General features: G+C 41.6%; 1 protein-coding gene across 1 annotated transcript in view; it reads right to left on the reverse strand.

The window, feature by feature from the left end:
• Positions 1-648: 648 nt before the first annotated feature.
• Positions 649-13383, reverse strand: part of LOC117752926 (C-Jun-amino-terminal kinase-interacting protein 4-like) — a 36483-nt gene continuing 23748 nt past the window's right edge. Inside the window, 22 exon segments of the mRNA XM_034570656.1 lie at positions 649-947; positions 1036-1167; positions 1492-1671; positions 2273-2386; positions 2499-2670; positions 2997-3145; positions 3352-3419; positions 3521-3601; positions 3708-3836; positions 4756-4903; positions 4906-5190; positions 5941-6112; positions 6567-6728; positions 6922-7011; positions 7145-7274; positions 8419-8598; positions 9708-9764; positions 10318-10448; positions 10700-10757; positions 10877-11029; positions 11870-11927; positions 12457-12581. Coding sequence (XP_034426547.1) covers positions 829-947; positions 1036-1167; positions 1492-1671; positions 2273-2386; positions 2499-2670; positions 2997-3145; positions 3352-3419; positions 3521-3601; positions 3708-3836; positions 4756-4903; positions 4906-5190; positions 5941-6112; positions 6567-6728; positions 6922-7011; positions 7145-7274; positions 8419-8598; positions 9708-9764; positions 10318-10448; positions 10700-10757; positions 10877-11029; positions 11870-11927; positions 12457-12581 — 2893 coding nt within the window. The 3' untranslated portion in view covers positions 649-828.

Consider the following 13383-nt stretch of genomic DNA (forward strand, 5'->3'; position numbering starts at 1 on the left):
GATAAATCTACTTTTTGACCTGATGATGGCGCTAAGTGAAGTCAGGGGGATTGATTTTGAGATTGTACTTCATAAAAACCATGCAATGCTCTGTGATTCAAATGGACTGTTAATCCATGACAGACATTAACCTCCTGCTCACCACTAACCAGATGAAATGTGACATGTTGCATTTGACTTAAACTAATCCTGACCTGAAGACAACTGACGATTGATTAAATATCTTGACTCAAAGGAACAAAAACAAATTAACATGAAATTTGATCAGAGATTCACCAAAAAAAACACATGATTGGCTCCCACACACGACAGTATTACATTATCAAAGGGCAACAAGGGAAGTCACGGGTGATTATCTTTTGATTTAAACAACTGATTTAGCTTCAACTGATTTAGCATCAGCACACAGTAACAGGACTGAGTGGAGGGAACCTGGGTGTATTTGCTGATCAAATGTAACAAAAGAAAAGTATTGGTTGCGTAGTCAACAACAGCTTTACCTCAAATAATATTAAAAGACAACAGATTGATATTCAAATCTTTAAAATAAAAATAAAAACAAGAAAACAAGTAATAAAACAATAACATGCAGTTTGTGTTTACACTGCTCCACTCCAGTTTAGCAAAGAGATAAAGCTCTCAGAGCAGTTTTTGCTTGTTTCACGCTTATTGTTCAGGTTTGAGGAGAAGGAAAAAAGTGCTGATTAAACCCGCGGCTGCAGAGGGCGGTCGCTCCCCTGAACTCCTCCTCTGTGGCTGCAGGTTTGAGAAGAAAAAGGCAAATTGGGCATGGGGGTCAAAGGTCAGACTTCAGTCAAAGGTCAGACTTCAGTCCTCGCTTCCCAGGACCTGCCACACGATAAGGTGGCTGCGCTCGGCTTTGGCCAGGAAGGGCTGCAGTTTCATTGGGGCATCCTCTCCTTCCTCTGCCTCGCCCTCCTCGTCACCTAGAGACACACAGAGGGAGCATGTTCTCTCAATCTACTGCAGAAATATAATAATTAAAAATAACAACTTTTCATGCCGTAAACTCACCCATTCTAAAGTCTATGTAACCTTCTCCTCCACTCATCACCAACATAGACTTGGTTCCTTCCTGAGATGAGGCATCTGTTGCCCTGTCACCTCCTGCTTCTCCTCCACAGGAGGCAGATGGAATTGCGTGACCTGAGTGGACAGACACACAAACTGTGAAGAACACCAGACCACTTTGTGTTTTTCTGCTGATCACAGTCAGCTCTTCTTATCAGTACACTGACTTGATCTCAGCTGCTCATTAATCTGCCTTTGAAACTATGAGGAGCACAGCAGTGTTAGAGCAAAATCATCTATTACATGACACATACGGACGACCAAGAGATTTTCACACTGCCATCGTATGGCTTGGAAAAATCCTGCTCAGTTACAGGATAGTCGTCAGCCCAGTGAGTTTGAACATAGAGTAAGTAAAAGACGTTGGAGGACATATCGACAAACTGCATGGTTCATTACCTGGGACAGCAGTGAAGAACTTGACAGCATCCCGGTGACCATGGAAACAGAGCTGAGCCTGAGCCATGGAGCAGTATGGAACGAACGTCCCTGCTGTCACTTTGTCGCCGCTGTCGTCGCCGTAGACGCGGACCACACTTCCTGGATGGTTACCTGCTGCCTTTGCTGCCGTGGTGGCTGCTAATGAAACAGTGAGTGTGAGAGAGTCAGCTCAGAGTCCTCAATTTATGTAATCCAGCTCAAAGATAATGTTATATACATGGGACAATTTATTCTGTTAAAACACTTTTATTGTTTTATGAATGTGATAGTGCTGAATATATTAGATTTCTGTCTGAGACAAAAGATTATCAACAGTTTACTTCACTATATACTTTGAAACATTAACAGTCATACACATTGAATAAGGGGGTTTTCATGTCTAAAGGGATAAAAACTGTTTTATAGATAGAAAGTGTTTATCGTTTATAGTGTTTATCGTTTATTCTCTATTCTTTACAAATGACTCCTGATCACAAGACAGCAAGACGTGTACTGTAAACTGCGCAGGTGTCCAACAACTTTGAAAGTCATGTAGTCTGAACTCAGCTTTATAAATATAAAAACATCTAACAAAAAAGACCAAACTTCATAAACTGAACAGTAGCTTCCTGTAAGAGACCACTGAGTGGAAACATTTGCAAGATATAAATTGTGATGGGTATTGTGTGTGTGTGTGTCCTTTGGACAAAAATGTTACAACAATAATATATTCAAGAAATGCCCCAGCTCTTGAACTTACACTCTGTTAGAGGGATGGAGATGATGACTCCATTTCCAGTGCCCATCCACAGACGATTACATGACACAGTGAGAGCTGTGATTCGCACGAATGAGAAGCCAAGTTTCCCCGTTCCTGAGAAACAGGTATTAAGAACACATTCAAAACCAAATTTGAAAAGGAAAACGTCTGTAAAACCCAGAGGACAGATGATCAAAGATGCCTTGATAACAGGCAGTGAACTGACCCAGCATCTTGCTGACGTAGGGCTCGATGTCGACATCCTGGAGGTGTTGGTAGGTGTGAGCGTGGAACAGCCTGAGAGTGGAGTCCAGCCTGATGGAAACCCAGATCCCATCCCCGTCCCAGGCCAGCAGTCTTACCTGACTGTCCGCACGAGGGTGGGCGTCAAATGACTTCTGCAGAGGACGGAGTGCGTGCAAACAAGAGACGTGTGGTTAAAGAAAAGTGAAGGAAGGAATCCTGACGTCATGTAGCTTAAAACAACAAGATGGAACTTTTACTGAGCAACAGCGCCCTCTGCAGCCAAACGTGATGAACATTAATACTGTAAAAACTGTTTTGGAGCGAGCAATTGGTTTTCATGTAGAGAGAAAACAGCATAAAGCAAGAACAGGGTGGGGGGTGAGGAGTGGTAAGGAAAGGGGCACCAAAATACTTCCTTTGAAAACGATTTGTTTGATTAAATCACACTGAAGGTTCTCGTTTCTACTCAGTCTCATACCTCGATCTTCATGGCTTTGGGCTGCACCACATAAATCTTGTTCCTGTAGCCACACCACACCTTGTCATGTACGACAGTCATACAGCGGATGGAGTGGTGCGGTCTCCCCAAGTCAATCAGGTGGTAGTTTGTCAGGTCCCACTGTCCATCTAATGGGAGCAAAGGAAGTCAAGGTACACATATTTATACAGTGCTTCTATACACATTTATAAAATATATATAGGAGTACACATTTGAATGATATAGGTTCATTTAAAATAGAAATTATAATGGACCAAATGTGTCCCTGCAGCCCATTTGTATAAATCTTTACTGACATCATATGTTTTAAGAGTCGCAGCTCATGTCCACTCACCCACTCCTCTGTGGAATATGGCTAAAGTGCCGTCAGCGAGGCCGACCAGAACACGCCCTTTCACATGTCTGTGGGATAGAAACACACGTTGTCAGAAATCAGAGGTTTAAATGATGAAATGGGCCACATGTGTAAAGCTCACAGATGTCAATCATTTCACTATACTCACACTATGCCGAGCACAGCGTCCTTTAGCTTTATGGAATGGAGACACTTCTTCCACTGGGCCACAGAGGAGTGAACGTACACGCTAGAATCAGAAAAACCGTCAGTCATCAGATTTCTTGAACTCTGGACACCGACAGAAACGTGTTGGACAAACAAAAAAAACAAAAACAAAAACAAATCACACTCACAATCCATTCTGTGCCCCCAGCCACATGGTGGGCAGGACGCTACTCATCTTCTCAGCCTCCTCTCTCATCAGGTCCTGCTCCTCAGCTGTGGGGTTTGAACTTACACCATCTTTCAACAGATCACTCTCCCTGGTCATCGGAGACAACATCACATCTATTACTATGACAGTTAAATGTGTCTTTTATAGGACAAGTATATATATATATATATATATATATATATATATATATATATCCCCACCCCTAGTTTAACAGACCTCTGAAAAAGCTGACATGTAATGTATGAAAAAATAATAACAGTTAAGTCAACCATTCAAACTGTATAAGCTACACACATTAACAGTAATGAAGCAAATTCAGCTTAATTTTATGAAAAATATTGACTTTAAAATCCTCACAGCAGACAGACCACGTTGGTTTTCTAACTTCACACTGACTGCACCATATACTGTTTATAAAATAACAGTACGTCACTTTAACAATTTCATAAAGAAAGCTGCAACCAGCATCACTACAGGCCAAGCAAACACACCATTCCAAACAGGCAGGTTTAGAAAAGACACTGCACTAGTTACTACTACTTCACATGCAAGTAGCACCTTAATCTTGCAACAGTTGAACTGGAGCTCATTGTAACTACTTTATTCGGTGTTGTGCATCACATTTTATATATTGATACTGATGTCAATTTATTATGTTTGTTATTATGTTTCATAAAGGGATATATTCAGGTAAAATACAAGATTTGAGCAAATAGTTATTTTTTGTATTTGTATTATATTTCACAACAGACAGTGTTTTTATCAGTTTTCACTGGTTTTGTATGTTAGTCTGACAAACCCTCAGTTTGGCTTCAAGGTTTTATGCACTTCAGTGATATTTAACCATCAAATAAATATTTGCATGTGATTCATGAACAAGATAAATGTTTTACAATGATTTGATGGTGTTCCTCAGTGGATATTTATGGCTGCACTGATAGATCAGGTTTATTAGATTGACTGAAGTGTGATGACGCTGTGCTGGGTAATGGGCCACCTGATGTTACCTCTGAGTGTAGTTGGCTGGAGCCTCCACTGTGGGCTTAGCTCCCAGTGGATCAGTGAAGACGTGCTCGGTGTAGACACCCCTCAGGGTTTCTCTGTGGTCAGAGAGCCCTGCGCTGGCCTCGGTCGCCTCTGTGGCTTCTTCTTCTAAAGAGAAGATCATCTCTCAGCAAACTCTGTCAACTCATATGTGGGTTATTTGTCACTTGTAGATGCTAACGCCTTACCAGTTCCTCCATCTTTCCCAGGACTGTCTGCGGTCTGGGGAATAGCGACTGATCCTTCAGCTTCACAGCCCACGACAGTGATGCCTCCGAGCACGCCTTCTTCCCCTGTTGAGCTGCTGTTGGTTGCTGATGAGCTGCCATCTTCCACTGGTCCTGCCTCAGAGTTTGGAGGTACTTCCTCACCAGCTGGGTAGTCCGTCTCTCTTGCACCTAAATAAAAACAAGCAAATAAATATGGAAAGCATGCTGTACCCCATAGCTGATGCAGTTCCTCTGTGGGCCACCAAATGCAAAACAACGTATTCACCCACAAATATCAGTAATAAAACCATCTCTTCCACTGCAGCCCTTTCAGACATGAACTCCAGAAAATGTCCAGACACACTGTCAATTGCCAACGGGACTTTGTGTTTCACATATGAACAACACGGCAGGAGGCGTTCACAACAAAAGGAAAATGTCTGTAGCATTTGGGTGAGGACAATAAATTTCGCTAGAATTCACATGCTTTTGTTTACAGCACATTGACACCGGCATCTGCCCTTATCACCAAAAGCTCTTAATACTCATTGTCTTTCCAAGTTGACATTTTCATCGGCGTCTTCCATGTGTGTGGCTCCTCTTTTTCATCCTGAGATATTTGATTTCTTTTTTTTTTCTTTTTATAGTTTTGCATCCGTCGCACATTGGAAAAGCCATCAAAACGCCCACTCGCTCGCAGAGAATTCTCCGGACATTATCCTTCTGTTCTCTCATGGGCTCACTCGAATATTATGTGGAGTATTTACTTAGGGGTTGGCAGGGAAAACTTCGGAGAATGTTGGGAGCAACTAACTTGGATATTTTAACATACAGCCCCTCCTGATAATTTCAGGAGAAAGTCCGGAGTCCATGCATGTCTAAAGCAGCATATGTTGACTTGGTAGCACAACTGGGAAGCACGTATATCCATCCACTGACCTGGAACGCTGGTGATGCAGAGGACATGGGAGTCACAAACAAAGAAGCTCTCCAGGATGTTTCCAGGTTGGTTGGCATCAATGACAACAGCTTTAGTGGTGGACTGGGTGCTGGTACAGATCCACACCAGCGATGATAACTCGTCCTGTTGCCGCAGCTCCATCTGCTGCTCCTGCAAAAATATAGTATATGTGTAGGAATTTTGCTAACTTATTAACATGAAATAATTGTATGTGACAAGGACTATATAAAGCAGAACGGCGCATCTCCATTAATGCCAATAGCCAGAAATTAAGACAAAAACGCTGCCATTTTGTGCATTTGGAACCAGAGTCTGCATAGGGTTAGGGTTACATTTTGACTTTTTAGTTTGGTCCATGTCCCAACAACCACCATGGAGGAGGCAGGAGGTATGACCTATAGAGCAGCCAGCCACCAGAGATGCTTTGTCTTCACTTTTGGGGGAATTGTCATGTTATCCAACTTTACATATAGTCTATGGTATGTGAATGCGTGTTTTTGTAGCTACAGGTTCCTTTTTCAGGTATGTTGGGTTTATTTCTTTAATGATGTAAACGCTGTGGCTGTACTGAAACAAGCAGGAATGTGTGTGTGTGTGTATATACCTTGAGGTCTTGATCCAGTTTGTCCAGGCTGCTCTGACACCCAATCTGCTTTTTAGGGCTCTCAGGTCCAGGCACATCACTGTAGAACACACTGGCTCCTACGATCGATCCTCCGTCTCTGGTTTTACCTCCAGAGAGATTCACACCGGCAGCACACCACAGCTACAGCACGGACATGCAGTCAAACACAATGAGATTACAACGAGATATAATAATGCATCCCTATCATATTATTTAGATAAAATACAATGGAGCTATTCAGAGATATGCACCACAGCTAAGGAACAATCATGGCTAAGGCAAAGAAAATTACCCATAATTCCATGCAACGCACAATACAAAATAGTAGAATTACCTTCACAGAAGCATCTTTCTCATCCAGTGGTCTGAGGAAGACAGGAACAGGCAGATTCTTCATCTTACTCTCTGCCTGACCTCCATTTGCCTGCAAAGTCAAAACATGGCACCGCTGTGTGACAATCCTAATTCTCTTACAGCTTACATGACATTGTGATTCTACAATAACCACAGCAGCAGACTGTATATACAGAAGGTCCTGCAGGTGCCCATGTCCTTACTTTGTGCTTCTTGGGCAGGCTCCAGCCGTACGCCTGCACTCTGCCGTCCTCCTTCTGGACGTGAGCTTTGACCTGCTGGTACTGCGCTCTCTTCTGCTCTCGCCTGGACACCACGTTATCAGCTGCCACTCTGAGGGACAAAACCACACCTATATAAGTAGCTAATAGGGTCCATTCTAAGGTTTCCTTGGAAATCTTAAAGCCATTTGTTGAAAACTGTTATAAAAACAAAGCTCAATTCAGGTGTCTGACTGTAATGATCATTCATATGAGGAAGGAGCATATGCAGACACTGTTACAAAGCCATTGGAACTGATTGTTGACAACATGGTGAAAGGGATTTAATCAATTTCACAGCCAATCCTAAGCCAATGATGAGGAGAAGTTACTGAAGTTTCTTTCACATCTGTGAAAGGTCGATTGTACTCTTTGCTATTAATTAGAGCTCATATTAATCAGTTGGCCGATTAAAGGGATGTGCATTTACGTTGATATTTTTCATAAAAATGTTTATTTTCTTATTTCAAGTTCTGTATATTTTGGTCTATTTGTGTTTTCTTTGTATTTACTTTATGTATAATTAACTTTTTAACAGTCTGTGAACGACAACTGGATCAGTAATTCAGACTTTGGATTTATACTAACATCACATGTTGACTGATGTGACACTGAGATAGTACAAAAGTCTGATTCAAAACTTGGAATCCATTAATGTGTGTTTACAACATGCCCTTGTTCATGTTCAGAACGCTTTAGGCAACAGTATGTAACCATGCGTAGCCATCTGCAGCCACACGTGAATTAATTCCGTTGGGCGCTGTGTCTGAGGAAGTAAGTGGTTTTAATGGTGATTAAAAAAAAGTCCATCAGTATCTCAACCAGAGCTCTGACTTTGTATTATCTCTCTCTGAATGGAAAAAAAACTGAACGGTGGTTATTACAGATGATCCCCAGCTTCCCGACCCAGGATGATCTGCTGCTGTAACAAATACATTAAACTCTGTTTCTGAATATTGAAGATAAGCACTGGTTTTTAAGGACCTCTAAGTCTTTTTTAACAGATCTACAGTTCAGCCTTACTCTTGAACCTGCTGGACCTGATTCTGAGTTACGCACTTCACACAGGAGATCGTACCCACGCACCAAAATTACAGTGAAATAAACAATAAAAGTATTAAATCATAATCCAATTTCAAATTCCATAGTCAAAGGGAATTTGATGCCCTGGTCACAGTGTCATATTTTACCATCATTATCTCCCCTGAGTGACTTACTCCTCATTGAGAAAATCAAAGGCTTTGCTCTTGTCACTGGGCAGCTGCTGCAGGGTGGTACTCCTCTTCTTGACGGACGGCTGAATCTGAGAGGTGGGCGCATTGTACTTGACGTTCACTGGCGCCTCCGTCGGCGGCTTCTTGGCTGCTCCGCCCGACGAGCTGAACAAACGGCTGAAACTAAAGGTGTAAGGGCGGGGAAGTGGGGAGGAAAAAGGACAAAACAAAAAAAGAAGAAGCACACAGACAAACATATAGAGGGGTGGACACAAGCAGTAGCTCCAGCAGCAAAAGGCAGGGATCAACATTTAAAGGTAAAAAGACTCCTTCCCCATGCTAATACACCATGCCAGCTGACATACAGGTAGCAGGTAACCAATATTCATTTTCATAGTAACCCATCATGAAGTCAATGACCTATCTCCTACACAGCACAGAATGATGGAGGGCAGGGTGTGCGGGGTTAATAATGTGCATTGACTAGGATGTTAGTGAACAACAAAAAGCAAAAATGGCCTGGCCTTCTAACTCTATGGTGAAAGATAACGATGCATCTATGTCACTACATCTGACAGTTTTAGAAGAAGCAGCAGATTTGCCACAATCTTATTAAATACTAAACCACAGAGAGTGTTCATCTAAAATTTATACATAATATTTATTTCTTAAATCTTAAGTTGAATCCTATTTCTCTGCCTTCTCTCCCTTTCACTGAAGTAACCCTGCCAACACACCTCCTGCGAACAGACGTCACAATGCAGAATAAAGAGGGACACACAAACAGGGCAGAGGAGACAGTGGATTTATCAGATTTAGTTTCTCTTATAAGCAAAGCGACATCTTAGCCAAAAGATCTGCTCCCAAATAATTGTCCTTCAAACCAAACCAAAGTCATTCCTGGTTAAACTCAACAAAGGAGAGCCTGGATCAAATGACAGAATATCAGTCTTCACCACATTCATTTCCTCAGTCAGCAAACAAGTGTAATGTCCCAACCTCAGCCTCCTCTATTTAATAAAAGAATCAAAGACTACTGTGGCAGCGCAGCAGCTCAGATCTGAGATCAGAGCCACTGTTTACTGACTGGCTCTCCTCTGTTAAGAGTTTGTTGTCAGAAGCAGTCAAGATAAGACACCTGTTAACATGTCAGAGATTTACCTACATCCTGGAGAACAACCAATCAACATGGAATACAAAAAGAAAAGTGAACAGTGAAACACTTAAATAACACTGACCACGCTGAGGTTGGTTAAGTTATGAGAATGAAAGAAGTGAAAAGAGGAGCTTACAACTGCCAGAGGCTGGATTTCTTCTTCTCTGGAAGAGCTGGATTCTCCTTCGAAGCCCTGAGAAAGAAAATTCACTTTGAATTAAAGCTGTGACTCTTCACTAGCCTCACGATTCGATTACGATTCACCTGTCAGCAAGTCAAATGCACAGAACTCCTAGATGCATCCAGATCCTCAGTTTTCTATTAATCTATTATTGTTATTGAGTTGTTCAGTTCAGATATGTGTGCGGCACCTAAAAGGAAAACATCTGATTAGCCTTTACTCATCTATCATAGGGTTGGCCCCGCCTGGCCCCCCCTGCCAGCGCCACTGTATTGAGGCACATTTCTCCGTGCTGGTCAACAGGAGATTTTCCTCCTCTTCTCTTTTCTAATCACTCACGCGTAGAGATTATCTTTATAATAACCTTGTGAATTAATAATCATGTGTTCTTGGATCAGTGGGGACGTGTGATAATCTGTAGGAGGAACTTCTCTCCTGTCTGCAGCTTGTATGTATGTTCTGTTTTTATAACCATGTGTTTACACTTTGTGAGTTTTTCAAATTGCCAAGGAATCTGTTATGACTTCATGTTGTCCACCACTTTCCTTGGTTGCTTCTGTCTTACCTGATCATCTCTGTCCATCTGACCGCCTCCTGCAGCTCCATCAGTCTCTCCTTGTACTGGTTCCTCTCCATCAGGACCCTGGCCATCTCCACCCTGGTGAAGCGCTTCCTCTGCGCTGTAGGCACATCACTCTGTAGGCACAACACAAGCATGACACCAGTGAACCACTGTTCAAAACCATCTGTGAGAGTACATGTATGTAGACAATACATGGCACATGCTATGAAGGGTTTGAGGTTAACATGACAAGACTTGGCTGTTATGGAGTTTGTTAGCATGGAATAGGTCTTGTTGGAAATGACTTCCAATAATTATTTTTTCTTAATGAGATATAATCGTGTGATTCATACACAAGCTGACACAGGAAATATCAAAAACTCACATCATCCTCATTCTCAATCTTGACTTTCTGCTTGGCATCTTCCCGCTCTGCTCGAAACCTGCAAGAGAGTACGTCGCTTCCACATTTACAACGTCCGTGTGTATAAAGTATATCTAATATATAAAGCAGTAGATAAATAGATTTGTGTATTGTGTTCCAAAGTCCAAAAGAACTCACTTCTTGAGTTCTTCCTCTAATTCTTTGTTCTTCTCCTCCAGGTTGGTTTTGGCCTGAGTGACAGCATCCAGCTCTCCCCGAAGAACCTCCTTCTCACAGGACAGTTCATCCAGGCGAGCGATCAGGTCATTTTTCACCACATTCAAAGCGTTTCTGAACAGACATGTATCAACAAATGCATGATATCATGTATTCTCATGTCATATCTTCATTTAACAGAAGGTGGTAGAACTGTCATGATTGTCAGAGATGAAGCAGGTAGGCAAATATATTAGTTAGTCCTCCTGAAGTTGTTGAATTTAGCTCATAATCCACATCAATCTTTAGAATTAAGTGCAACAGGAGGAAGACACAATTATGTCAATATTTCTTGTGTAGAGGCGTGGGCCAGACATATATGTCAAACACAAAGTATCATTAATAAACTACTACAACAACAAGCCTATACAGTATAAATAGGAAACATATATTATAGAGTATTGCCCTGGGTCAGGTACCTGCGAGTTGTGTAAAATGTATTTATATAAATTCAAAAGTACAAGTAAAAGTTAAATAAACACGGCCGAGCAATGCGTGATAACTAAAGTATGTTAACATCTTAATCTGCTTATATGAAGCCTAGTTGTCTGCAAGGATTTATTTTATTCTGAAAGCCTATGACACCTTTGACTACTGCACTTCCACTCAAATAAATGTCCCTACTGACAGCAAATTAGTGAGTAACTCAAAAGAGATCAAATTCAGACAGAAATAACCAGTGGTGAATACATTCTCAGTGGCTTTGCTGCTTGTAAAAAGTATCAAAAAGTATTCACTTTTACAGCCGCAAGCTACTTGTCATCGCTGAGGAAGCATATTGGCAGCTGCAGGAGCAGAGATACTGCGACAACTTTAACAAAAACTAAGTAACTTCAGTGATTAGGACCTTTTCATCATGTGTTTGTCATTTTGTCTTCACATATATAAATAAGACAAATTATAATGAGCACTGACTTGGTCTCCAGCAGCTGGGTGTTCTCATGGATAAGATGTTCGACTTCCCGACCCATACCTGAAAAGGATCAGCCATAATGTGAACAGAAATAAATAATCATCTTATCATGTGCTGCCGTGTGAGAGGGGAAAATAAAATGATATTGTGGAAAATCACATCTGTAAAGAAGTGTTTCCTATTTCTATTCTACACACTAACATATTTCATTCTTACCTAGAAAGTTGAAATCTGAGAGTCAAGCAAAGGACGATGCAAATGAGAAGGTTTATGAGACTCAATAAAATATTGTTCATTTTTCCTGTGAGTTAAATAGTTTCAACTGAATCTACCTAGCCTAAATGCAACACTGTCCTTCACAGCACAATAATCTGTTCTATTCATCAAAAAGGTCACAGAGGGGGTGGAAACAAACACAAGGAGCTGGGGAATCTGGAGAGAATGAACTGATACACACCAGAAAACTCATCTGCAAGGATGGTAAAGCCCGACAGCCAAAGAAAAGACGATTAAGAGAATACGACAGGGGGAGAAAATGGTTTGTAAAAAGTGGCCACATGATAAGTTGTAAGAGATTTGAGTTTCTTACCCAGTAGGTCAGCACCTTCGTCCATGTCTGCTATCAGGTCGTTTCCTGCAGACGACAACTCCTCAAACAGAGACTCAGTGTTCCGGTCGAACGCTAGATTCTCTATGCCGCCTTTAACTGGTGTGCTGCATGGACACATGAGGGGGCAAGACAGAGGACAAGTGTTACTATGATGAAGAGATGTGATATTGCACTGTGATAACCTTTGCCTCATATGGCTATAAGGGCTGTCACGTGGCTAAAATAATTCATGACAATATGATATTGAAAGGCTATTGCCACCGCTGCTTCGGGGTCATGGCAGACACACATTATAGACTTGGTGTCCTTGTACTGTGCTGTATTACCCTGCCACGTGTTCTCCCTCCTCACCCTCCCGCTGACCTGCGCTTACCTTACACGATAACAATAAACACCAACACTAATCAGAGTTCATTAGGACACGTACACTGCTTGAAGTTTACTTTGTGTTTGTTTGATTTGCTCAAGAGTTTATGAGATGTGGTGGCATCTGATCGTGGTGGTGGCAGCTGATCATGGACTATGATTACAACAAGGTACTTGATATACAATACGCCTACTCCCATATTCTGCCATTACTGACAATAACTCCTCAATTCATTTGTCATTACTGCCCCCTTCATCTCTATCAGGCATTTTGTTATGTAGAAATAATTTAAACATTGACACACTTCTCCATTATGTTACAAACATGCGACATCTATTGCACTACTGTCCATCCTGGGAACGGGATCCCTCACATGTGGCTCTCTCTGAAGTTTAGACGTTTTTTCCATCGGTTTTTTGTTTTTGTTTTTCCTTACTCTTATTGAGGGTTAAAGGCAGTGGATGTAACACTTTGTTAAGCCCTATGAGACAAATTGAGATTTGTGAATATGGGCTATAGAAATATAATTTGATTGATTG

This window comes from Hippoglossus hippoglossus, chromosome 19 (assembly GCF_009819705.1).
Source record: "Hippoglossus hippoglossus isolate fHipHip1 chromosome 19, fHipHip1.pri, whole genome shotgun sequence".
NCBI classification, from domain to species: domain Eukaryota; kingdom Metazoa; phylum Chordata; class Actinopteri; order Pleuronectiformes; family Pleuronectidae; genus Hippoglossus; species Hippoglossus hippoglossus.